Source organism: Trichechus manatus, unplaced genomic scaffold (assembly GCF_000243295.1).
Source record: "Trichechus manatus latirostris isolate Lorelei unplaced genomic scaffold, TriManLat1.0 scaffold00052, whole genome shotgun sequence".
Lineage (NCBI taxonomy): Eukaryota > Metazoa > Chordata > Mammalia > Sirenia > Trichechidae > Trichechus > Trichechus manatus.
Window position 1 is genome coordinate 9144248 of NW_004443988.1, and position 27787 is coordinate 9172034.

The 27787-nt window shown below is 46.6% G+C and overlaps 1 protein-coding gene across 1 annotated transcript in view; it reads left to right on the plus strand.

Annotated features, from left to right (window-relative positions):
• PLB1 (phospholipase B1) overlaps positions 1-27787 on the plus strand; it is a 153182-nt gene that overhangs the window by 38391 nt on the left and 87004 nt on the right. Inside the window, 11 exon segments of the mRNA XM_004377697.3 lie at positions 5821-5879; positions 7848-7921; positions 9671-9714; positions 13109-13217; positions 15988-16039; positions 17419-17499; positions 20574-20639; positions 21155-21255; positions 23570-23651; positions 27459-27563; positions 27681-27776. Coding sequence (XP_004377754.3) covers positions 5821-5879; positions 7848-7921; positions 9671-9714; positions 13109-13217; positions 15988-16039; positions 17419-17499; positions 20574-20639; positions 21155-21255; positions 23570-23651; positions 27459-27563; positions 27681-27776 — 869 coding nt within the window.

Here is a 27787-nt window from a genome sequence, read left to right on the forward strand (position 1 = left end):
AGAGCGTAGTCAATGTCACTGAACTGTGCATGTAGAAATTTTTGAAATGGTGTATCTTTGGCTATGTATATTTTCACCAAAAAAAGGTCGAGAAGGGAGAGGGTTGACATGTTGTGGGGTTGTTAACCAATGTCATAAAACAATATGTGTACTACTGTTTCCTGGGAAACTATTTGTTCTGTAAGCCTTCACCTGAAGTACAATTTAAAAAAATATATATGAAATTCTTTCTTATTCCCTAACCCTGGAGGTTATTTTGTTTATTGACACTTCAATATATAACAGCAAGAAATCTCAAGACCTTGAGATCTGGGATGCTCTGGTGATAGGAGCTGTTTGAATACATAGATGGACAGGTTTAGGCCTCTAATCAAGTGGACATGGGGCCAAAACATATGCTCTTGCCAACCGGGTAGATGCATGCCTCAAAGATGAATGATTGGCCTGCACTTCGGAGTCCTGCTTCACCTGAAAAGTCTCATTTAGAAAAATGACTACAACCAACTGGACAATAATGAAAAACAGTTATTTTCAAAAATCTTTATACTCCGTCTCTCAAACTAATCCACAGATAACAAAGATCTAGCCAAAAACGATATTTCAAAATAAAACATTGCCTGACATAAACAGGCCACGGCCCTGGTGGCCTGGGTCTGTCCCTCTTATTCCGCTCCAGAGTCCGTGGGAAGCGAACCTCTTCACTGACCCATGGGGCCTTTGGGATGAGATCTAGAGTGTACGTAGATGGAAGCAATTTTTATGACCAAGTGGCATTTGATAGCCAAACAAAGAATAAAGACCTTTAAGTTTTTCCCCCAGTCAATGCACACGTGCATTTTGTTGAGTGCTACATGCTGTGGGCTTTATAGTTCTTAAATACTTGTCTTATATTACTAGATGGTCCTCTCCTTGACATGGTTGGGACCGCTAAGAAAAATATATTGGACCTGGTAACTGACATAAGTTTTTTGAGGTGAGAAAAGGAGTAGTTTTTGTACTTAAAGGAGTGGCAATAAGAAGCCAGAGCGGATGTGGCTCACTGGTTTTGTATCTCTCCTGAAGTCAAGCTGTCAATTTCATACAGAAGACAAAATTCATAACATTTGAAAATACAGATGTACGAAGCTAACTATATGCTGTCACCAGTAATATAAACCAGCACAGTGACTTCATTTATTGTGAGCCATTGACTCCTTTCTAAGTCCCTGATGTCATTTCTTTGACCCATTTGGCCAAAATGAGTTATTCAAAAGCTGATATGAAAAATGTGCAGGTTACAGCACTAGGTGGTCATCATGTATGAGGGATTTCACTTCATTCTGAGCCAGAAATCTAATTTCCAGCCCAGGCCCTGGAGCTGTTTCTATGATCATTGCCTGTTCAAGGATCTGTGACTTGACCTAGCCTTTGATCAAGAAGGAATGATGCCCCGCAGGGAATAACAGCCTGCTGGTCTCTAGGAGCGACCAGCCTATTGAGCAAGTTGAAACTTGCTTTAAACTTGTCTTTAAGACACTTGGATGAGTAAGTGTTTCCCTGCCCTGAGGGCTTCACCGTTTAAAACTGTGAAAGCTGGAAAGTTCCTGTCACAGAGCCACCTATTTAACTTTCAATTGAACTTAAGCACATTTATTGAGCTATGTACAAGGCACACATTTCTTTAGAAAAATTCACACCAAAGCCTTCCAAAGACAGAAATAAAGTTTCAACCTGTGCTAACAGTTCATTATGATCGTGGAAGTCTTTAAGAAGGTCCCTAAAATCAGAGAACAAATGTGTTGGGTAACCCTAGCTGACAATTGAGAGAAAGTTGTTTCTTTCAGATTACAGCCCCATGTGGTTTAAGTTGTTGGGTTACACAAAAACAAAAAAGCACCGTGCCAAGTCTTTCTTCTGGGTGTAACTTTCCATATAGTGGGCAGTTTCCCCATTCTACCCTCTACTATACAGTTTCTTTGCTGTTCATAGTATTTCACTACAGCTTAGATGGACTTCTGATTTAGAGGCCCCTTCTGTAGAAATCTTGATGAGTTAATGATGTGTTTCTCAACCTTCGTTCAAGGTGGTGGACAGTTTGTACCAGATAATGTTTAGCTAATCAGCCCACACAAATTTAATCTTATCATGAAATGGTTTTTTTTTTTTTTCTTTCAAGGAGAGCAATTGCTAAAGTGCTTTGCTGTATTTCCAGGCTGTGTCTTTTGTCGTATATGGTGACATTAACAAACCTCAAATCAAGGTCTACAGGATATTAAACCAATGAATTGTGTCACGCTCTATCTTAACAATAAAATCCCAGATAAGTCAAATCCCTCCCACCTCCATTTGGTTCATTTGGCTTATTATCTTTTGCAGGAAATCCACACCCTCCTGAAAAGTCAATCAATCAGTCTATGCACCTGCACATATATACATACACATACATACACACACATAGACATTGACGTATGGATGTGTCTGTGTGTGTGTTTGTATGTGTTTCCTTTCTGTCTGATACAAACTTAGGGGACAGGGACGGCCAGTCTCAGCTGCCTCTTCAACAAACTGTAATGTGCTTTTAAGTAAATCTATCCATCTCATCCATGTTTTACCAGTCCCAAAAGTTTCCCCTAATCGTTGCATACTGGAAGCCCTGGTGGCATAGTAATTAAGAGCTACGGCTGCTAATCAAAACGCTGACAATTCGAATCTACCAGTTGCTCCTCGGAAACCCTATGGTGTAGGTCTACTCTGTCCTATGGGGTTGCTATGAGTCGGAGTCGACTCCATGACAAAGGGTTTGGGTTTTTTTTTTGTTGTTGTTGTTGTTTTGCATACTAGCTAGTGTTCACAGGATTCACTGTATTATGTGTTACGAATGATAGCATAGTGGATAGATAGCATAGTGGTTGCCTGTCATCACCAGCAGCTAAAATAAACCACTCCAGAGTCGAGGGGGATGGGTCCTGTTTTTCATTCTGTTGCCTTTTTTTGCCCACAGCCCAATTTCTTTGAGAAGAGGACATTTTAAAGTTTTCAGGCTCTGGCCTGGGACATGTGCTAATGTGTGCAGCTGTCCTTGCGATTTGATATTATTCTCCTGACAATATTCTGTAGCTGTGGAAGGCTGGGGCAGGACCAAGCAGGCTGTAATCATGTGTAAGGAAGTGTGTGTGTGCGTGTGTGTGTGTGTGTAGGGGTGGATGCGGGCGGAATTTGGAAAGGAGGGAGGACTCTGAAGAAAGAGCCTGGTGGCTTTCAAATCTAAGAGGCAGAGCTGCAAACCTGCCTCCAGGCTTTGCAATGGCAGCTGCAACTGCGTGAGCCGAGGGAGAGAAGTCCCTTGGGAGGTACCTTGGTATTCACAGCTACAACTGCAGAAACTGACCACTGCCAAGAGCTTCAAAAATAAAGAAGTGTCTCTATCAGTGGTTCTCAAAGTATGGTACCCGACCAGCAGCATCAGCATCACCTAGGAACTTGTTTGAAACACAGATTGCTGGGCCCACCCCAGACCTGCTACTCTAGGGGTGGGGCCGGCAATCTGTGTTTAACAAACCCTCCAGATGACTCTGGTACATGCTCAAGTCGGAGACCCGCTAATCTATATATTTTACACACACACACACACACACACACACACACACACACAAACTACATATAGATCACTTTACAGCCTGTCATAGGAAGAGGCAGCACAAGGGACATTTATTTTCCAATGAGAGCACAGCCACAGTGGGAGGGAGTGGCAGTTCCACATTTGCAGGCGGCATGGAAGTCAGGTAGACAAGATGTCTCCGTGGAAGGAGACAAGATCTGGAGATCCCTTTGAACATCATTTTCACTGAGTGTTAATAAAGCTTACTGAGTAGATATAATTATTCAAACTTTACTTGGATTTTGATGGGTGCAGTGGGTTATACGTATTCTAGTTGTGTTGAAAGCATCTTGTTCTGTGTTTCACTGCATCTTTTATAGAGTCTCTTGGCAAAGAAGGGCTGTCAAGAAAGCCTTTTTGCAGACAAGTTTCAGTTTACCCGTCTTAAGCAACAGCCTACTGAAATGATGAGCTCCTTCCCCTAGGGGCTGGGCCACTCCCTGGTATAAGCTCTATATTAGGCTTCTTCGAAGTCACAGATGTTGTTTCGACAATTTAGCACAGCACTGCACCACTAGAGACCATGGAAGTCCCACTGGAGAGGGAAGATGGCACCACGGAAAAGTCAGGGAGGCTATGGGAGTGAGGCATTGGAAGTGCGAGGAAGCCTGTGATTTGAGGGGAACAAGCTACTTGTGATAAAGGAATTGTAGATGTGGTCTCCAAAATGCACTTGGATGCATAAGGTAAAGGGGTAGATAGATATAGTACAGGTGTATTTATGTAAGTATTTACATATATAGCAATATTCATGTTAATCTCCTAACTTGTTAGCCAGATATAAAAGGCCTGCGGCCCTAACCGATCTTTCCAGTATTATTTTCTGTTAATCTCCCTGTATACGTACCACTTACACCACACTACGACTATCTGTTCCATATAGACTTTACTATGCCCCAGCTTGCCTTTATGCTTTTTCTCCATCTTTTTCTGCTCTGCAATAAGCCGATTACACTTTCCCTTACCCTCATCTCATTGTATCCTGAGACCTAGTTCAAATGCTACCTTCTCCATGAAGCCTGCTCTGAAACACCTCTGCCCATTCCCCCAGGGGGAGGGCATCTCCCCAGCTCCAGAACTTCAGGTCACTTTATACCTCTCATAGTGTGTATCACTCTATAGTCTCTGTTTTAACTATTACCTGTTGCCATCAAGTTGATTCCCACTCATAGCGACCCTATAGGACAGAGTCGAACTGCCCCACAGGGTTTCCAAGGAGCTACTGGTGGATTTGAACTGCTGGCCTTTTGGTTAGCAGCCATAGCTCGCCGTAGTTCTTAGCCACTGCACCACCAGAGCTCCATTTTAACTATGGATATTTCTTATTCCCCCTTCGCCTGTGAGTTTCTTGAGTTCTTTCCCCATTTCTGATTACTGTGTATTTCCCAGAACACCCAGCCCACAGCTTGGTGTTCAATATGTTTGTCATATGGGTAAATAGCCTTTCCTCCACAACACAGTACATGCTTAAACCCAAGGGATAAAAAATACAGTCAGCAAATGGACATGGAGAACTCAGGGTGCGAAGGGAAAGGGGGAGAGTGCCAACACATTGCGGGGATTACAACCAATATCACAAGACAATTTGTGTATAAATTTTTGAATGAAAAACTATCTGGTTCTGTAAACTTTCACCTAAAACATGATAAAATAAAATAAAAAAAATAGAGTCAGTGGTACAAAACCGTTTTCCTTTTTACTTTAAAGCAACTGAGCTGATTGTTATAGGATGATATAATACTCTATCCCAAACATCATCAGGTCCTGGGATAGATTAAACATTGGTTGCATCTTCATCGCAGTCCTTTCCTACTCCCCAACCACACTGGCAAGGGCTAGCTCATGCCCTGAGAGTGATTGCTCATCTGGTGCCTGTCAGGTCTCACCCAATGCCAGCGGACACAGCTCCTCTTAAAGCTGGGCCTGCCTTTCAGCAGCCCCCTTGCATCATTGACATCCTCCAGTTGCCTGAGGGTGGAGACCAACAACCAGGCGCCATGACTGGCATTGCTGCACCTGATTGGTAAAGATGGACTTTTAATCTCTCTTGTCCACACTGATTTGCTATTAAAAACTGTCTTCCCCTCAGTTTGTCTGGAAGATCTTTATTTGTTTCCAGAAGAGATGGGCCCAGTGCTTTCCTGGAACCCTGATCTTCCATTCACTCCTGCTTGTGTTCTCAGTTCACAGGTTGAAGCCAGCTGACATCAAGGTAATTGGAGCCATGGGCGACTCTCTCACGGTGAGTTACTCTGAATGTAGAAGGGCAGGTGGGAGTGGAGAAGACCTTGATTGATATGAGAACCTGGAGAGGAAAATGGAGAGAGAAAATTCTCACTCCTTGCTCGTAAACATTGCTATCCGTGGTCCTGATCTCCATTTCTCTCAACCCACTTCCCACCCTGGAACCCAGTAGCATTCCTTGCCCACCTCCAATCTCACTTCCTCATTCCTCTTCTAATACCGGGATGAAGGAGAGAGCAGGCCATGCCTGCCAGAAGTGGAGGGACCCCAGAGGGAGCACCCCAAATTACACAGCTTGTCAGTGGTGGGGGCAGGATTAGACTAGGTCTCATGACCACGGTATAGGGTCCTTCAAACCTCTGGTGCTTAGTTTATCCACGTAGGAATCAAATGAAGGGTACCAAGGAGAGGAGCAAAGATGGTGATATAGGGACAGGTGGTAATGGGGGTGGAGAGGGGCACATTGAGAAAGTGGGTCAGTGGAAGAGGCGGAGGTAAAGATGATACAAGCCCACCTCTGCAGCTGCCCCACACTGATACCTCGGGCTCCACAAGGCGCCTGCAGGTTGGGTCCCAGAGGTTCCCAGGCACAAGCTTCCCACTCAGTAGCAATTCATTACCGACTAGTCTAGCTATTGTTCTCTGGGTCAATAGAACGCAGGGCCTACAGCTGAATCCTCCCCAGCCACCTGACACCTGTGGCCTGTTCACATTTATATTACCTCACTCAATCGCCTCACAACAAAATCCTGCAAAGTATGACTTTGCTTAAATTTAGAAGGCCACATAGCTTATAAGTGCTGGGCCTGGGACCAGAACTCAGGGATCCTGACACTAAGTCCAGAGTTCTATCCCTGCAATGTAGCTGCCTCCTCCATGACCCCTCCCCGTCTCCTGACCCTAAAGGCCCTACTGCTCACAACCTTCAGGGAGTAAGGACAGGCAGCCTGGTGGTTGGACCTTCCATACTGCTTCTCTCCTCCACTTCCTGCTGGGTGTGGCTGTTACCACCTTCCCCCAGCTTCATGGTCTCCTTAAAGATGCTCTCAGGATGAGGACCATCAGGAATCAGCACAGCTGTGCAGGCCTGCCTGGGGAAGCAGCTCTCTGAGTGTGACACAGCTGGCAGGTGGCAAAGAAATGGGGTACAGAATAGGGATCACTCCCTGGGGGCCCTCTGCCTGTAGTCAGCCTTCACCCCCAGGCTGCCTGGGAGGCCAGTGTTCAGTTAACCTTTGGAACAGCCCTGCTAGAAATAACAGGCTTTGGACAATGGTCATAAACCTGTAAAGTAGTCCCTAAAAACAAAAACCTGTTGCAATCGAGTCAATTCTGACTCATAGTGACCCTATAGGACTCAGTAGAACTGCCTCATAGAGTTTCCAAGGAGCGCCTGGTGGATTCAAACTGCTGACCTTTTGGTTAGCAGCCATAGCACTTAACCACTCCGCCACCAGGGTTTGCAAGTGGTCTATACTGTGGTTTAAAATAGATGCTATTTCTGAGTTGAGTGGTGGGTACATGGGATTTCATTCTATTACTATTTTTTAAGCTGTACATATGTGAGGTGTGTTTATATGAAACGATTATGATATGCTTTCTTTTATGAAATGTTTTACAACTTTAAAACATGAGGAAAGCAGCACCCTGAAATGTGTCAGTTTCAAAGTACACACCATGGTAAAACTGTCAGCTTACTTTTGCTAGCCTGGTTTCACTTGATGTTGGTCCAGGCATTCTTGGAATGAGGCAGAGCTGTGAACAGAGCCAGGCATCCCCAGTGACAGTGGTCACTCACCTCTGAAGAGGCAGGATGCACACAAGACTTACTGCTGTCTAGACTCCAGATTTTGGAGTGTGCCCTGGCATTCCTGGCCAGGACCAGAACCTGGCCTTCTGGCAGGTGGGCAAAGGTGGGGCCACGGGATAAGCCGAGGAAACTTACTCCCTTGTCGCTCCCTCTCAGGCAGGTAATGGAGCCGGATCCAAGTCTTGGAACATCTTGGATGTCCTTACTCAGTACCGAGGCCTGTCCTGGAGGTGGGTGAGGGTGTGGCTAGGCCCTGAAGACTCGCTTCACTGCAGGGAAGAGGAAGCCCTCCAGCATTTTAGAAAACAATTCCTCCAGCAGAGGAATGAGTCACAACCTAGTTAGTGCTTTTCTGTGACAAACTCCTAGGTTTAATTTGAAGCAGATGTTTATCAGCTTCCTCAGGCCACAACCTTCCCAAAAACAGGAGCTGAGGCTGAGCAGGAGGAGTTTGGGGGAGAAACTGTGGAAGCATTAAGGTTGGGAAAGCTTCTCCAGCTTCCCTTCCTCCCTTTGTGACGTGGAATATCAGAGAGAGGCAGGGGTTTAAGTGATGCACAGATTACTGTCTGTGGAACCAGAGCTGTGTCTGAGCCCCAGCTGTCCAGCTTTATGTGACCTTGGTCAAGTTACTTAACCTCTCTGAGCTTGTCTCCACAGATGCATGGATAATCATCCTGCCCAATAGTGCTGTAGTGAGGAGTATCACCAGCACCAGTTGCCCTGGAGTCAAGTTTGACTCATGGTGACCCCAGATGTGTCAGAGTAGAAATGTGCTCCACATGGTTTTCAATAGCTGATTTTTCAGAAGTAGCTTACCAGGCCTTTCTTCTGAGGCACCTCTGGGTGGACTTGAACCTCCAACCTTTCAGTTAGCAGCCAAGCACATTAACTGTTTGTACCACCCAGGGACTCCATGGTGAGGATTAGAGAGAATTTAAATACCCAGCACAGGGCCTGACAGCGTAGGTATGAAGGATAGCTGGCATCATTATTAAAGAGCCTTCACTTCACAGAGGAGGAAACAAAGCTCAGAGAGGGAAGTAACCTGTCCAAGATCACATAACCAGATGGTAGAAGAGTAAGAAGTAGAACAGATGGTTCGCTCCATGCCGGCTTGTTTGTTCTGGCTGTGGTCGAACCCAGGCTGCCACAGCTGCACGAGCAGGACCTCAGCTTTACCTCTGCTTTGAAAGCCTTGCCAATCATGGCCGGGCAGGTGTGGTGTTTCCTCAGCCTAGAATTTGGCATCTCTGTCTGGCATCAGCTTTTACCTGAGTACTGAAGCTCTGGTGTCCTCCCCATGTTGCTGCACAGAGCTAAACCCCAAACATTTTGAAAGCCTTTTAAATGTTCCCAGACGTGCTTGGCACAGATCGAGGGGAGATCGGAAAGCTTGGAATCCAGTCAGCTCTGGAAAGCTGCATCTTTTCATGCCTAGAAACCCATGGAACTTTGATCTCCCTTGTATTTTAGAATTATTGTCTTGGAAGATGGTTTGTATCTAGACGACACCCTAAAAACAGGCTTCCCCAAGCCAAACAGAAGAGAAAGAGTGGAGCAAACCTTGAACTGTGTTCAATAACTGTGTTCATCATCAATAATGATGATGATGATGCACACTGCAGTGGCTAGTCAGGGTAGGGCTGGGCTCTGTATCCAAAGAGGGGCCACCTTCTCTTTGGAAGATGCAAGTGAAAGGGCCCACTTGATTTCCCTGCCCCAATGCCAGAGCTCAAAGTTAAAAAAATTTCTTTTTTTAAATCAATGATTACAGTTTAAATCAGGATTTCAGATGTGTGGGGAGAGGAGTTACAGTATTCTGGCTTGTTTTGGAATAATGAGGAAAAGGCAAGTTCCAAGCCTACAAGGTTTTTGTTTGTTTTCAGAAAAAGAAAAGTCGTTCTTCTTGGTAGTGTTTGAAATGTTTCAGCCTGTCTGGCATTTTAACCTTCACTATTTTTCTTTCCAAAAAACAGTGTTGGTGGAGATCAGAACATAAGCACAGTCACTACCTTGGCAAGTGAGTACTTGCTCCCTGGATGGTTTAGGGGCAGGCTGAAGGAGCTTAATCTGCGCGTTTCAACTGCTCCCCCTGGAGGCAGACGCCGATTTGGGATGGGGCCACGGACGGCAGGAACCGCCAGGCTCAGTAGGGGGCGCTGCTTCCCCAAGGCTGCCGCCCTTGCTCTGCTTCTTGCGAGTGATTAAAGCCTTGGAGCTTTTTTTTTTTTTTAAAGAGGAATTATATTTGTCCAAGGAAGGAAGAGAGTAAGAAAGAGAGGAAAAGGAAAAGAGAGCTCAGATCAAATTTTAATACAAATCATTAAGAAGTGGTTCAAGAAAGAAGGAAAGGAAACCTTTTCTGCTTTGCCTATCATCCTGAGCAGAGCACCTCTCAGGCGCAGGAGGCGCGGAGCTAGGGTGGGCTGCGTTGGACACTACATTGTACAAAGACCTTAAGTTCGTGCGTGTTGCTTTATGAAGCGCTGCTACTGCAGCGGTAAGAGATGAGGTTACCTTGTTCAGGCTGTACAAGACTAGCCATATTTGGGACTGAACATTTTTCTTAAATTACTTCACCCACAACCTGTGTGGAATGATCTTTTTTAAAGTCTGACTACATTCTCTGAAGGATCTTGTCTTATTCATCTTTCTCTTCTCCTTAATGTATGCCATAGCGCTTGTTCTTAAAGTACACATGCGATAAATGTTTAAATTTAACTATTTTCCCTTAAAATCTTCTGGGTAATAATTTTGCCTGAGAGGAGTTTACTTGGTCCAGTTCTCGGTTACTTTTCTTGTGCCAATGCTTTTGTAATATGTCTTTAGAAGTGAAGAAATTATTTAAAGTCACCAAGACTATGATGATCCAAGAAACAAACCTGTTGCTGTTGAGTCACTTTCAACTCATGGCAACCCCACGTGTTACAAACTAGAACTGCTTCGTATGGTTTTCTTGGCTGTAATCTTTATGGAAGCAGATTGCCAGGACTTTCTTCCATGGCACCGCTGGGTGGGTTCGAACCGCCAACCTTTAGGTTAGTAGCTGAGTGCAAACGGTTTGTGCAACAGGGCAGGCTGAATCTTCACATCAGCAGAGCTGATCAGACTTCATATTTGTAACCACATTTGCTCTGTTTTTGCTTTTTGCAAATTCTGTTGAATTTAAGTAGGTACAGTTTTGTGCCACAAGTACTCCCTGTCTTCTTCACGTCTAGGTCTACACACAGGGTCTATAAATAAGCTCCTCTATTGCTAGGAGATGGTTTTGTGATGCTTTGTGAGTGTGATTCACTGGGCTGTGAGGCGGCCAACATATACAACAGCTTGCTGTGCTATTTCCCCTGCTTTTATCGAGGACAAGATGATCACCAAAGTGATCTGCAGAGGACTGGGATAATATCACTCCTCAGGGACAGTGTCACTCCTCAGGGGGACTCCCCTGATACACTTGGCCCAGCAATGAAGACAGCCTATTCGGGCTTCTCCTTGCTGAAGAGATAGGAAGGGCTGGATAAACTAGGGGACAGTAACTACCTGGAGATGCAGTAGAAAAACTACAAGGACACAGAGTCAGAACAGAGCCTCAGCTCAACCCCCTATTCAGTTTAATCCAGCAAATTCTCCAGTGCTGGGTGCCGGGGAAACAGGGGAGTGAGGCAAAGACCCTGCCCTGATGCCTTCTGCAAAGTCTCTTTGGGGACATGTCTCTCCAAAGACATGAACCAATAATTACAGCCATGTACAGTGTTTTGGAAAAAATAAAAAGGCTGCTAACAGTGTCTTCTGAAAAGGGGCTTGAAGAGCTAGACTTTAGCAGCTAAGGAAAAGGGATGGAACATTCCTGGCACAGATAACTGCACGTACTAGCAAGTTGTTGCCCTATCCGATGTGTAGTCCTAGTCTATGACATTCCTGGTAAGTAGCTAGCCTGTGCTGGATTCCTCTAGCAGTGGGGAACCTACCACCTCCTAGGACAATCCACTCCATTTTCAGATAGCTCTGGTGGTTTCGGTTCTTCCTTCTATTGAGTAGAAATCAGAGGAATTTCCATCCATTGGTACAATGTCCACGAAAGCCACAAGGAGTGTGTTCAATCCATCTGTGTTGTGTAGTCCTGCAGTAGTGCCTGCTTCTAGAGAACATAAGATGGATAACATGGGGCCCTGAAGCTCTGGCCAACACCTGATGCCCAGCCAGTTCCTGTCCCATATCCTAGCAGGTTGTGGGTCAGGGGCAAGTGCCCTGTGTCAGAAATGAACCAGGGTTCTAGTCTGGGATGCCATTCGAAGTAGCTTTGTGACTTTGAACAATCCTCCTAGCCTATTTGGACTTTGATTTATTCCTAATTCAGTCTATAAATATTTATTGAGCATTATGTGAGGATCTCAGCCAAATTTTGAAAGTAAACATTCAAATGTAGATTCAGTGTGGTAGGCTTTAGATATGCATGAGATTGAAAGGTCAACAAAATTGACAAACCATTAGCTAGACCAAGAAGAGTGAGAGAGACAGAGAGACAGAGAAGACTCAAATTACTCGTATCGGCGATGAAAGAGAGAGGACATTGCTATCTACCAGAAGAGGCAAATCTATCGAGATAGAAAGTAGGTTTTGGGTTGCCATGGGCTGGGAGGGTTGAGAGAAAATGAGGAGTGACTACTAATAGGTACACGTCTTTGTGGGGGGGAGTGATGAAAGTGTACAACTCTGAATATATTAAAAACCACTGAACCGTACACTTTGGTGAATTTTATGGTACGTGAATCAGAACTCGATAAAGCTATTATACATTTAGAAAAAAAGAAAAAGTCATGAGAGAAGTACCTTACTCAGTCTCACATTTATTCAACAATTAAGCACCTTGCACTTGATTACTAACCTGAAGGTTGGTGATTCGAATCCACCCAGCAGTGCCATGGAAGAAAGGCCTGGTGATCTGCTTCATAGAGATTACAGCCAAGAAAACCCTACGAAGTAGTTCTACTCTGTCACATGGGGTCACCATGAGTTGGAATCGACTTGATGTCAATGGGCTTTGTGTGCGGCTCAGAGTAGTGCAAATGGTCAGCTACTAACAGAAAGGTTGGTGGTTCGAACCCACCCAAAAGTAGTTTGGTGATCTACTTCCAAAAGGACACAGCCACGAAAACGCTATGGAGTTCAGTTCTGCTCTGAAACACATGGGATTGCCATGAGTCGGAATCAATGCAAAGGCGAATGGTTTGTGTGCTGCTGACGTGGTTAAGCATCTACCTGCTGAACATTTTGTTCCAGTGTTGAGTGAAACTTCTTAGGTGAGGGCTGGGGGCTGGGGGCTCTGCTCTGTCCCCAGTACACACTGGAGCTGATCAAAGGGACTTGAAGATTGCTTTCGGGAAGTTACCAAGCACGTCTCTTCCTTGTATTTGCAGACATCCTCCGGGAATTCAACCCTTCCCTGACGGGCTTCTCTGTTGGCACCGGGACAGAAAGCAGTGCAGGAGCCTTCCTCAACCAGGCCGTGGCAGGGGAACGAGCTGAGTGAGGAAGGGAGCCTTGGGGGTGGACAACAAGGGCCTCGGGGGCCTGGAGGGGCTTGACCTAGACTGGGGTGTATGGTGCAGGACTAGTTGGGCAGGCCCAGGGGAGGGTCTGAGAGTCAAAGGGCTCTCCCAGGGACATCCCTTGCTGTCGGACACAGAAACCTGCTAGCCCCCAATGCTTCCCCCAGAGAACTAGTCACAACTGACTGGGACGCCAACATAAGATGTGACTTTGTAGATCACAGCTGACTCCCAGTTTTTACGCTGTATCAGCGCCCCCGTCTTAGAGTTGTGTTCTCCCTGCCTTTCTCAGACACGCTTTTCGGGCAGCCTTTTCAGGCTCCAGACTTTGCCTCCTTCCTGCGTCATGGGAAGAGAATCAGTCCTGGAAGGGGTAGCCCCGCGTTTGCATCCTCTCCCCCACCCCAGCCCTCTAAGCCTCAGCCTGTAAGTGGGGCTGGTTGGGAGGCTCAGCTGCCATCTCAGACGTGAACGTTCTGGCGAGCTGTAGACGGTGTCCACGTGTTGGGTCAGCAGTATGCATATGCTGTGGTCACAGCAACAATCCAGCAGGGCTGCAGAACTCCCTCGCCCCCCGCAGAAAACTCTGAGTAAGCCCAGGGACCAGTGTGCCTTGTCACATGGGCCTGAGAGCAGGCTGCTCGGCTCCACTTCTCTCCAAGATCCCAGAGCCTTGAGTGCTGCTTTGGGTCTGCTACATGGTTAGAGAATATGTAAATTCTATACCCAATCTAGGAAAAATAAATGAAAAGACCGTTTTCGTCCTTTGATTCTATTTTTCTTTCAGAAGAATTACAAACCTCGTTTTACTGCTGGAAAATGTGGGGCTCCTACACCAGTTGGCTGGGTGTAAATCCACCATACAGTTCCTAGGGACACCTTGTGTGGTCCCTATCTTCCCTGACACGATTCTCCTGGCTCTCAATGCCATCCTGAGGCTATGAGCCACCTGAACAGATTTCTCATTTACCGAAGACAGGGGAGGTGACACAGTGACATAGATTATCCAAAGCACAGATCATACAATACCTAAAAATAGGGTTTACAATGAATTCTGTGGGTTGTTTTTTTTTTTTCCCCCTCCTTTTGGCAGGACTGGGATTGGAAGTTTATCAATTTACAGTTTGAAATTTTGACTTACTTTAATATGACCGTAATTTTGTTTTCTCCAAGCATATGTCGGCTGATGGTATAAGAGGGAGGTAGTTCTAAGCATGATTAGTTCAGGAAGCCATCCGAGATTGGAACCTTAGAGTCTACAGCACAAAAGCTACCAAAGCTGAGTACAATTCATATGTCCCTGCTTTCCCCCAGCCCTGGGGTTCTTTCATGCAAATAATCCATTTGTCCAAGCACACCCCTGGGTGGTAGGGGAGAGTTGGGCATTATTATTCCTGTATTACAGATGAGGAAACCGTAGCACAAAGAAGCTAAATGTCCAGAACACATGCAATGACTCGACCACATGGTCTGTCCTTGTGCACTGCAGGTTTTATTCCAGGTCAGATGATAACTCTTATACATGCACAGCAGTGCACAATTTATACAGGACCTTCGTGTTTTCACCCCATGTGTTTCATGCGATAACTCTGAGATGGACAGAGCAGAGGGCGGCCTTCCCATTTCTTATTAATGATGAAATTAAGATTCAGAGAGGTTGCATAATCATCACAAAACTCTAGTTCATAGAAAGAGCAGCTGCCCTGATAACTCCGTATTTACCGATGAGGAAACTGAGGCTCAAAGACATTCAGTGCTTACCCAGATTCTCTATCCAGGTTATCTGATACCTAGTCTGACCATGACCAGGCTAGCTGGACTAACAGTTAAAAGGGTACAGGATGACCACAAATGTCTCCTGCTAGGCACTATGTCAGGGACTTTATTGATGATGATGATGGTGGTGGTGGTGATGATAGAACTAATTCAATCGGTGCGCACATGGGCCAAGCACTGTTCTAAGTTCTTTACATGGCACCTCATTTAATCCTCCCAACAACTCTACGCAGAGGGATGTTTACCGCCCCCCCCCCCAATTTTACAAAGGAGAAAACAGGTTTACAAGGTGAAACCCTCTGCCAAGATCTCAGAGCTGGCCAGTGGTGGGACCAGGATTCAAACCCATGCTGTCTGCAGCCAGTAGTGGTTCTTGCTGGCTCCATGGGGCTGCTTTACCCATCTCATGTACTCCCCTGCTGACCCTCTAAGATGGGGTGGGGGTTACCTCCATTTCTGCAATCTTTTTAAACTAAGAACTTAAGCCACTTTCCTAGTTAACAAGAGGCACCAAAGAACCAAATCCAGGTGTGTCTGACTCAACCATGTCACCTTGAGGGTGAGGGGGCTGAAGTCATGACACCTATGGAAATGGTCACATGCCGAGCCGTGCGTGACATGAAACATGAAGTACTTACACACAGGCCTTCTGTTTGCCCTGAACAAGCCTGGCTCGGGAGAGAGAGGAAACTATGTAATCACCTACACCAGTCAGAAGATGATGGAACAAACAGTTGCTCCCTCTGTGTACAGTGCTCTGCCTTTCCCAGAGCACCTTCATGCACCCCACCCCAGGGAGCCGAGGGGACGGAGCTCTGTGGGGCACGGCCTTCAGTCCAATTTTCCTGCGAGAGGCCAACCTGGACCCTCCTGCTGCATACCTGATTCCTGCTTTGTCTGCTAGCTCTCCTCCCTGCCCCAGCCCCGTAGTCCCCACTCCTCACACGACCTCTTCCTGTGTGTGTCTGCAGGGATTTAGCCACCCAGGCCAGGAGGCTGGTGGACCTGATGAAGAATGACACGGTAAGTATAGGAGGTGCTGCCTGGGACCACGCAGGGTGGGACTTCCTGGAGAAGGGAGCAGGCAGGAGAGATCCATGGAGGCAGGGGGGTCAGCTATGGGGGAGGGGGTACTGGGAGCCAGGCCAGGCTTCTAACAGACATATCTGAAGTCTGAAACTCGACTCCTCTGGTAAAGGGGTTCTCATTTATTTGTTCAGTCATTCATTCTTTCATTCAGTCGGCAATTTACATTAAACATCATGCCTCAGGCATTGGGCCAGGTGCTGGAGAGTCACAGAAAATATTACACAGTGCCTGCCCTCATGGAGCTCATAGGGGAGGCCAGCATGAAGAACGCGAGTTATGAAACAGTTCACACGTGTTATAAACAGTGCTATGTATAAGCTGGATTGGTAGCACAGAGAAAAGGACAGGCCCCTCTGCTTGCGAAGGCCAGGGAGGTTTAAGCTGGGTTCTGAAGGGTGAATATGAGGTTCTCCCGCAGATGAAAGCAGGGTTCTCAATTCAGACTTTTCTTGGAGCTGCAAAGTGGATAAAATAATTAAAGGGGTGTGCAAAGGGCAAGAGATGGGATTAGTTATTTTGTATGTAGTTTAATGGACTCTTCGTACCCTTAATGTCAGAAAATTTTGGATTTTTTTTTTTTTTTTCATCTTTCTCCTACTATCCTCTTTGGAAGTGTAGTTCAGGGAAGGCCAAGCTGTGCAGCATAAGAGGCTGTGAGAGCCACAGCTGCCCTTAGGCCACAGTGTGGTGCATGGGTATGGCTAGTCCCCCTTCCACCCAGCCTGGTGCCTTCAAATACTTCCCTAGGTCTCCCTTGGAGTAGGCAGATCCCAAAGGCAGCAAAATCCTTTCAGAGCACACAGTTGGAGCTTCCGCCTTCCTCTTCCCAGCCTCTCCAGCTTGATTTGCTCATGAGCAGTTTTAACTCACGTGCATAACATAAGTTAGGAGAGCTTCCTCTTAATGGAAGATGGTTCTTTCTCCCTGAAGGCAAAATTAAGACAGAAGATTTCCAGAAGATCCCAGAACAAATGGCCTCCATTCCCATAGCCAGAACCAGCCTTCCCTATCCTCCCCCTCTTTCCTTGCTATGCTAGAGATGAGAGGGATGAAGCTTGGTGAGCATCAGTGTCCAGTCCCTACGAGTGGGTACAGCCACAGGGAAGTCCAGTGATCCATGGGGGGAAAAATTGAACCATTTAGCACCTACCAAATCCCTATGACCTCGAGACCCCAAAACCAAAGAGAAAAAATATGAACGTCTACTAAATCCTCCATTGGGGACCAATCTCTCCTAGTGTTCAGCACTTTGTGTCTTCATTTACTTGACTTTGGGACAAGGTGCTTACTTGTTTGTTTCCTATTTGTTTCAGAGGATAAATTTTCAGGAAGATTGGAAGATAATAACCGTGTTTATAGGCAGCAATGACCTCTGTGGTTTCTGCAACGACCCGGTAAGTCTCCAAGGCCCTTAACTCAAGACTCACTCCCAGGGAAGGATCTCCAACAGCCCCAGGTTGCTGGATCATGGAGCAGAGCAGCTGAGCTGGGACTAGGACTCATGGTTTGGCCTAGACCCAGCCTTGGATGAACCCTGAGACTGACAGGGCATTCACCTCCAGGGAGAGATTCAACAGGACATGCAAAACTACTTTTGAGATTGATCCTTATTAGGTTTCCTATCAAGGGAGCTTGGTATCATTCTAGAAACCAAGATAGCATTCCAATGATCTAGAAAAATCTTGCATATTTTCATAAAAAAACAAACAAACCTGTTGCCTATAGGACAGAGTAGAATGGCCCCATAGGGTTTCCAAGGAGCAGCTGGTAGATTTGAACTGCCAACCTTTTGGGTAGCGGCCAAACGCTTAACCACTGTGCCACCATATAAGTCAGCTCCTTTCTCCAGTGTTCAACAGCCTCTCCGTTGCCAACTTTGTGCTGTCACTTCTAGGCACAAGCATGAGGCAAGGTTCTGAAAGAGGTCGTGCTGGGCTGATGGGAACCCCGTGATTGAAGCTGCTGCTGTGGGTGTGGCTCTTCTTCCTGGAACCCCAGAATCTCTGAGCTAGAAGACACCCACAGGCCTTTCTAACCAGTCTCTCACCATGGAAGGAATCCCTTCCATAGAATCTACCTGCTTAATATCCCCAGTGATGGGCAGATCTTTCGTTTGCTCTTTTAGTGTTTCCTTGTGTTGAGCCCAAATCTGCCTCCCTAACTCTACCTCTTCTACCTGTGCTGGGCAAGCCTATACCCTCTTTTACGTTCAATTCAATTGAATTTAAAAATAATAGTTTTATTATTATTTTAAATAAAATAAATAATAAATGTATTATAATTTTAAATAAAAAATATTATATGCAATATATACAAGAAACACATCAAAGTACAGAGAAAAAAATCTCTAATAGCCATTGTTAACATTTTGGTAAATGAGTGTTTAACATTTTCTGTGGATACAGACAAATTGCTTTATTTTCTAAAAATCGTATCATTCTGAAAACATTGTTTGGTAACCTGGTTTTTTTGATTAGGAATACATTGAGAAGATATCCCATGATCAATATATATTTTTCTATGGAATAATTCTTAAAGACTGTATCAAAGTTTATAATATAAATGGGCCATAATTTACTTAACTATTCCTCATTGTTGAATACTTAGCTTACAGTACTTCTAATTTTGCCTATTTTAAATAACACTGTGATTAATATCCATCTTTGTGTACATCCATAATTGTTTCCTTACAATAGATTCTAAGAAGTAAGATTTTTAGACAAAAAGATATGCATATTTACCCTAACATTTTATTGTGGAAATTTCTAAGCATATGGAGAAATGGAAGGAATTGTAGAGTAAATACCTAAATACCCCCTACCTAGATTCTGTAATTGTTAATATTTTGCTATATGAACTTTAACACATACCTATCTATTCATCCATCTTATGTTTTGGTGAATATACACAATTTAATTCTTTGGATACGTATTTTCAAACGCTTTCTGAAAGTTTGTACTGGTACTCCTGCTTCCCCACACCCCAAATGATAATGTATGCTGTCTTTCTTTTTAATAGATGCTAGTCTTGGCAGCTAACCAAAAAGGTCAGCAGTTAGAATCCACCAGCCACTCCTTGGAAACTCTATAGGGCAGTTCTACTCTGTCCTATAGGGTCGCTATGAGTCAGAGTCAATGGCAACGGGTTTGGTTTTGGTTTTGGGTTTAATCTGACAGATGAAGAACTGCATCTCATTTTCAGAATTTGCATTTATTTGATTACTAGGTAGGAATAAACTTTGATTTCCCTCTGCTTGATACTCATTTGAATTTCTCCTTTTATTAAATTCTCTATCATGGCTATTGGCCAGTTTCTGTTGAGACAGTCATCTTTTTCCTATTGCTTTTTTAAAACCTCTATCTTAAGCATCTTTGTCAAATATGTTGCCTATCTTGTCTACTTTTTAAGTTTGTTTATAGTGTTTTCTGATAAACAGATCATCTTTCATTTCTAGTACCATTTGCTGGGCATGTAACATATGCCAGGCACTGTGCTGGAAGCCAAGTGGTGACAGGTGAAACACGGGCCCTGTCCTCAAGGACCGCCCACTGTCAGGGGAGTGAGACACAGACAATTCACCATAACACAGCAGGAAAAACATCAGTGTGGTTCTAGTGATGCACTCGGAAGAGAGATCAAACGTTAAAATTGCCATGGGAATTTAGGGGGTGCCATCAGACAGCAGGAGGCTTTCCAACTAGAACTTGAAGATGAATACATGTGTCATGCAGAAAGGGAACTAGCAGAGCCAAGTTTAGGAAGTGGTGAGTCTGCTGTGACCTGTGGGCACCTGCCCAGAGGGATGACCCTGTCTCCTGCTCCCTTGTGGCCACTTTCCCAGGCTCAGAGCCACCAGAGTCAGGAGTTTTCAAGTTGTGACTGCTGCAGCTTTGATCTGTTTAGTATATCAGGGTCTGGGTTAGATTTCATTCAGAGAAAGAACAAGTATTGAGATCAGGAGAAATAACAGTTAAAACGTGTTTATGCTACTTGGAAGGGCGAGGTCACGGGACCCACTTCCCTTCCCATTATCTCCTTAGGCGATTTGTTTAGAGTGTGTATCCCCAGAGGTTTGAGGCCCTAAGGAGAAGAGGGCAGGCCAGGGGACCAGAGACTGCTCAAACTGCAAGGGACCTTGAGGTCATCTGGTCCAACACCCCTATTTTAGAAGGAGCCAGAGAGGTGATGTGACTTAGCTAAGGCCCTACAGCTAGTTGCCATGGAGTGGATCCAGAGCTTTCCGTAACTCTGTTCAGAAGATGCGTGGATCCCTGAGGATCACAACCATGACAAGCCCCAGGGCTGTGGGGTGATAAGGAGGCTGGGGCCTCCAAGGACACCCGTGTGTCTCATTGTTGCCCACTCTGACTGGAATACAGAAAGTTGGGGACCCAAGAAATGATGTGACCCTGGTCTGTAGGGAGATCTGATGATAAATGTGTTAAAGAGACCCTTCCTCTTCCTATAGGTTCGCTATTCTCCCCAGAACTTCACGGACAACATTGGGAAGGCTCTGGACATCCTCCACGCTGAGGTACACAGCCTGAGCTGCACAGCCTCTAAGTAGCTTAGTCACAGCCTCAACTTGGGCCCCAGACCTAACCTGGAGGCAGCTCTGACTTCCTGCTGAGACCTCCTGGCAGGGCACCCTTACCTGGAGACCAGCGCAGACTGCCCATCATAGAATCAATGGAGGGGTGGGGGCGGCGGGGATAAAGGAAATGTCAGGGTAAGGCAGACTCAGGGCCACCCCAGCCTGCCACCTCTCCTGTGCCTGCCCTCCCCTACCTATTGGGTGTTCTGTGTCTCAGGGGCTGTGCTTCCCTCCATGGTGCTGAATCTACAGTGAGCCATGCACACTGTAGCCTTGTCCCCCAGGATCTAGCCTAGATTTGCCAAATGATTGCCTACAGTCAGAGTTGCAGACTGGACAGAAGAAATTTCATATAGACCTGATAGACCAGTAGGAGGAGAAGGCCCCAGAACCAGGTAAGAGGCTGGAGCTGCACAGCCTGGGTCCTCTCAGGGACTGAATTTGTCTTTCCTCAGGTTCCTCGGGCTTTTGTGAACCTGGTGTCGGTGCTGAAGATCGTCACCCTGAGGGAGCTGTACCAAGAGGAGAAAGTCAGCTGCCCAAAGCTGATCCTCAGGTGAGATGGGAGCTTCTTTACCTGGTTCCCAAAGGCCTATGGGGTCCTTAGCAGAAAGTGGCTCTGATTAGTGAGAAAACCCTAGGGCAGAGTGTGAGAGGGGCTGGGACCACCCCGTTTTCTAACCTGAGAAGGTCTAACGGAGAGAGCATGCCATGGTTTTGTGACCCCAAGATGGACCTCAGCTACCGGCCCTCGGGGTGTGTGTTTACAACCCCAACCCTGATTTCATTGTTCTGGCAGCCCCCTGATACCTTTGAATCTCCAGAGAGGAAGGAATGGAGCCAGCCAGTGTGGGCAAGCCTCAGGGAGTGCCCAGGCCTCTGCTAGGACCTGCTTTTGAGTGTGTCTGGAGCTTCCTCACCCCTTCTGGGCAGCCACTTCCAGGACAGAGGGACCTCTGACAGCTATGAGTGCTTAGGCTGGGCATTCACAAAGCTAGAGTCATAGCCACCTACTAGAGGAGTATGTGGTCAAATCAGAATCAGTAGGGCCCAGAGGACAGTGTCTTCCCCAGAAAAGAGGGAGCCCTGGTCCTGGGAAGACCCAGGTCTTCTTCATTCCTCAGCCTTCGGAGCCAAACAAAGACGGCTTCCCCTGAGTGTTACACGTCTCTATCACCCTCAGAAATAAGACATCCTTCTAACCTAGGCATGAACATTTCCCACGTGCCTTCCTGCAGGTCCTCCTCTGGACCTTTAGCTCAGGTCCTTGTCCTGTGTCCCTGAGTTAGTGGTGTTCTGCCCCCATGCTCTCCACCCAGCTCTGTGGGGCCTCCACCATAGCCCTGAGCACATCTCGTGGTCATTGTTCATGAGCCTCTCTCCCCCACAGCCTGTGAACTTGGGGTCTGAGTCACTGCTAGCACAGCGTAAGGGCTCGGAAGCTGGTTGCTGAATGACTGAATGAATAATTCACAAGGGCCAGATTTGCTCTTGGAAATTAAGGAGTACCTTGGCTGCTCCCCTGCAGATACATGCCAAAGCTCACCTGGGGGCCCAGGCTGCACAGGCTCCCTGGGGAAGGCCTCAGGAGGCCAGAGCAGAGGGAGGACAGCCTGGACGATACGTGTCTATTACCGCAGCTGGTGTCAGGCTACTGTTTTCAGCTGCTGATTCATACCCCGGCTCCCACTTACCACAGTCACTGGCCACACGGGGGGCTCAGCGTGTTCTTTCAATTTCAGAGCTGCTCATGGAAGAAGTCTGTTACCACCGAGCCCTGCAGGGCTTTTTAGACCATTGAAACTAAAGGTTCAGAGTCAACATTTGCCAGGTTGTTCTCAGAACTGAAATAGCCAAACCACTGAATGTCAGGGTAAGGCAGACTCAGGGCCACCCCAGCCTGCCACCTCTCCTGTGCCTGCCCTCCCCTACCTATTGGGTGTTCTGTGTCTCAGGGGCTGTGCTTCCCTCCATGGTGCTGAATCTACAGTGAGCCATGCACATTGTAGCCTTGTCCCCCAGGATCTAGCCTAGATTTGCCAAATGATTGCCTACAGTCAGAGTTGCAGACTGGACAGAAGAAATTTCATATAGAGGTTAAGAACTCAGGAAGGTCCCTAAGCAGCACAAAAGGTTTGTGCTTAACTGCAAACCTAAAGGTTGGTGGTTCAAACCCACCCAAGGGTGCTGTGGAAGAAAAGCCCTGGCGACCTGCTTCCATAAAGATCACAGCCAAGAAAACCCCATGAGAGATTCTACTCTGTAACACATGGGGTTGCTGTGAGTGAGAATCGGCTCAACAGCAACTAACAACAACTCAGGTGCAGAGCCAGACAGACTTGAATTCAAGTCCTGGCTTCCACACTCAGCATTCATGTGGCCTTGAGAAAGTTACTTAACCATCATGAGCCCCAGTTTTCTCCTCTATAAAATGGGAGAATGGCTGTGAGGACTAAACGGGTTAATGCCTATAAAGCTCTTAGCACAGTGCTTGGCATAGTAAACATTCAATATACGATAGCCTTCATTGTTGTTACTGTCATCAAGATTGTTACTTAAAAGGAGATGTACCTCATCTGCACAGCACTGTCCTCACACAGCCATAAAGTAACTCAGGTCCATGAAAGTCACTCCTGCAGATGACAGAAGAAATAACTACTTCATTTTCAAGAGCAAATCCAGGTCTGGGAAATGTTCTTTGTCTTTATCAGTCCAGTATACAGATTAGCCAGCCAGGTGCCCCATTAGCACAGACTCCTGAATCCTCCAAGTGAAAAGAAGTATATCCTGAGTCTCAAGCTAACACTTCTGTGTTACACATTTGGAACCGTGATTTTGGTGGGGTGGGGCATCTCTGGTTTGGTCTGCAGGTCTCTGTGTCCCTGTGTCCTGGAGTTTGATGACAACTCAACAGAAATCGCCACCCTCGTTGAAGTGAATAAAAAGTATCAGGTAAGCTGAGATGTACATAGAAGCTGAGGTGTGATTTGATTGCTCTATTCAGAAAATGAGTAAATGCTCAGGTAATTTTGACTGGCTGGGTGTGCGATTACTGCTGACTACTGAGCTGATACAGGAACCTTTGAGGCGGCAGGGGCTGTGGTCAAACATTCAAGCTACAGAGACAAGTGACTAAACAGCTCACTGAACTCAGAGCCCTGGCTGCCACATGAAAACAAGTGTTTTCAATTGTCCGTGGAGAAATGTGCTGTCCTGGGAAGGAATTTCAGAGTGGGTCTGACCAGATCCACACCCTGACTGGTGGTATGACTTAGACAAGTAAGCTAAGAAAGCTCTCTGAGCTTCAGCCTTCTGGATGTGAGACGGAGGCTGAGACAGTACCCTCCCAAGGGAGTCGCCTGATGCAGTGAAGTAACCTGCACACAGCACCTGGCACACAGAGGATGCCCTCCCCTCCATGGGAACAGGTGTCACAGGAGCACGGGGGGAGAGAGGGTCAGCAGATGGTCTCCAAACATCTCGTGGTCGTCCATTTTAGTCTCATCAAATCATTTACCAGAACAGTTGACTCCCTTAACTATCTTGGCTTTGCCCCCAAATGATTACCCAGTCATTTGGGAGGACAGTGGTAGGTCTTCCAACCCTTCCAGAGTGGTCTGAAAACAGCTTCCAGAGTTGGACTTATTCTTCAAGCCCATGGACTCTTGGAAATAGAGCCACTTCCCTGCAAACTCTTTCAGTGGCAGCCACACCTGCCTGGTAGATCTGGAGCTCAGAGAAATGAACTTCTATATATCAATCTCTGACACCATCACCCAACCCTCTGGCTGCCTCTCCAACTGTACTTCCTTCTTCTGTGAGGAGGCACGTGTGTCTCCAATGAGGTAGTCCATGCCTGCACCAGGAGAGAAAAGGCAGCTGAGGTTATGGCCACGAGAGCACCCATTTCAGCCGGGATTCTTAGGTGCAAACACTAAGAGCTTATGCAGTTTCTAGCTAACTTAAGCAGGTTTATTTATTAGATAGCCTGTAGGATCTCTGGAAAGGTAGAAAACTAGGGTCAGAGGCCAAGCTACCATGGAATTCTCGCGGGCAGGCTGGTAGGAATCAAAATCATGCCAAAGAACTAGTCCAGTGAAGACATCACGGACACTTCAGATTGCTGGCCCTGGGCACCCAGGCCTTCACTGTCGCTGCTGCTTCTAGGACTTGGAGGTAGCTGCCACCTCAGCAAAATGGACTCTATGCTGCCCCTGCATCTTTCTATCACTAGCTTCCAACCCCAAAGCCTGAGACTGGGGCGGCAATTTGGGAGAGCCTCGGCCGTGTGCCCATGCCCTAGCTGTGAGGAGGCTGGGAAAGTAAGCATTTGTCTTTTTCAGCTTCTGTCGTGAGAAGCAAGGAACCCTGATGAAGCAACAGTTAAACACTCAGCTGCTAACCAAAAGGTTGGCAGTTCAAACCCACCCAGAGGATTTGTGGGAGGAAAGACCCAGCGATCTGGGCCCGTAAAGATTACAGCCTAGAAAACTCTATGGGGCAGCTCTACTGTGTCACATGGGGTTGCTGTGAGTCAGAATTGACTCGATGGCACCTAACAACAACAACACAGTGGGAAACAGGCTCTTCCTCTCATACACTGGAGTTTTTAAACATAGAAAGTGGGTTCAGGCGCTAGGCAGCCAAAGAGAATGAGAAATAGTCACCAAAACTGCCTTCACTGGCCTTTCTAGATTGGCCAGCTGTTGTCAGGTCTGATCTTGGTCACCATGGAGACCCTGTCTAGTGTCCTGGAGATGCTCACAGCTCAGCCATGTTTGGTCATCATGCCCTCTCTCAGGATCATCTCACTCCCTACCTCCTGCAAGCACCATGGTTCTCATCGCTCTCCGTGATGATGATCATTGCTATTAATAACCACGGTCATTGAGTACTCACCATGTGCCAGGCACTCAACACACCATTTCATTCAATTCTCAAAAGGTGTGTGGTTCCACCCACTGTGAGCCATGGGTGATCCCTAAAGTAACCAGTAGCATTGGAAGGAGCTCAAGAGATGGTCCTGGCATTGTCCACCATCCTCACTTAGAGATGAGGGGACAGGGGTCAGAGAGGAAAAGTGGCTTGCTGAAAGTCACCCAGCTAGTTAGTAGGTATCATGGCTTTCTCCCTCCTGAGATCACTCTCTCTCCTTCCCCTATCAAGCTTAATACCTTACTCAGACTCTCTGTGCCCGGAGACTACTGCCCGAGAGCTTGGAGGTGAGGGCTCTCTGGCATAGGGGCTTTCTTGCTGCATGGCCCTGGGAAAGAGAGAGTGCGGTGTCCCGTGAAGTGACCACACTGATGTTCCAGGGTGCATGAGCCTGACTTCCCTCTCCTGTCAGGCTCCTGGCCCCAGGTGTTGGAAACCCCGATGAGCAGTGAAATAGCAGAGGCTGGCAGGAGCCGGAGCCAGAACTGGGGTAACGTCCTTCTGGAACTGAGCCCAAGGGGAAGTTGTGACGACAACAGCTCTGTTACCTCCTGGAGAGATCTGAGGGGCTCAAAGAGACGCATGCATGTGCACGCATGTGAGCTCACACACGTATGCACACACATGCACGTGCACACACACACGCACCTGCACACACACACACACCTACACGCACACACGCACCTACACGCACACCATGCACCTACACGCACACACGCACCTACACGCACACCATGCACAAGCAGTATAAACATGCATTCATCCACATATTGTTGATTCACCTTTGATTAAGCAATTAGAGGACAGAAATAAATGTGAGGATTATTGCTTTAGTTATTTAGTCCATCAATAACAGAAATACCACAAGTGGGTGGTTTGAACAAACAGAAATTTATTTTCTCAGAGTTTAGCAAAAAAAAAAAAAAACTCTTGCCGTCAAGTCAATTCCGACTCATAAGGGACCATACAGGACAGGGTAGAACTGCCCCATAGGGTTTCCAAGGAGCAGCTGGTGGATTCGAGCTGCCGACCTTTTGGTTAGCAGTCGAGCTCTTAACCACTGCACCACCACGGCTCCATCACAGTTTGTAAGGCTAGAAATCCGAATTCAGGGTGCTGGCTATACAGGAAGGCTTTCTCTCTCCGTGGGCTCTGGGGGAATGGTCCTTGTCTCTTTTCAGCTTCTGTTCCTTGGTGATCACGGTGATGCTCATGTGGCATGGCATCTATTTCCCCATCTCTGCGTGCTTGCTACCTTGTTTAACCTGCTCTTGTGTATCTTAAAAGAGATTAATTTAAGACATGTTAACAAAGAAAACTCATTCCCAAATGGAATTATAACCACAAGCATAGGGGTTAGGATTTACAACACATATTTTTTGGGGACCCAATTCAATTCATAACAGTTATCCAGAATGTCATTTAACCAAATAATCCCCCTCACCAAGTCTTTAATCCGAATAGCTTTAAAAGAGGACGAGCTAATAGATTTAAGCTTGTCCTTACCTTCCTGTTTACACAGCCTGTGTTAAATACATGTAACTGAAGCAGGGGTTGGGGCAGGGGTCTAGATAAAGGTTGATCTAAAAAAATAATTAGCTGGTTGAGGTGTTGCTGAAGATTAATCTCATCAAAGGTCAGACTCTATTTAATTCCACGGTTGAGGAAGAGAGTACCCAATGGCGAAGCAGGACAAGACTGCAACTGTCACTCACAAATTGTCAGATGCTTGGAGCTCCGTAGCTGCTGCCCTCGCCTCTGTGAATTCCTCTACATTCCCGTCTTTGCGTCTGCTCCCTGACCCTGTCCCTCTTCCTCCCTCAGGAGGGGACCCACCAGCTGGTTGACAGCGGGCGATATGACACGAGGGAAGATTTTACGGTGGTTGTGCAGCCGTTCTTTGAAAAAGTGGACATGCCAAAGACCCCGGTAAAGAAAGAAAACGTCGTGGATAAGTGGAATCCGCAGAGTCCACAGTTGTTTCTGAAGGTCACTTGTGTTGTCTGACGTCTCCGCAAACCTCCCCTTTTTCTGCCCTGTGACTAGGAGGGGTTGCCTGACAGGTCTTTCTTCGCTCCTGACTGCTTCCACTTCAGCAGCAAGTCTCATGCCCGTGCAGCCAGTGGCCTGTGGAACAACATGGTGAGATGGCT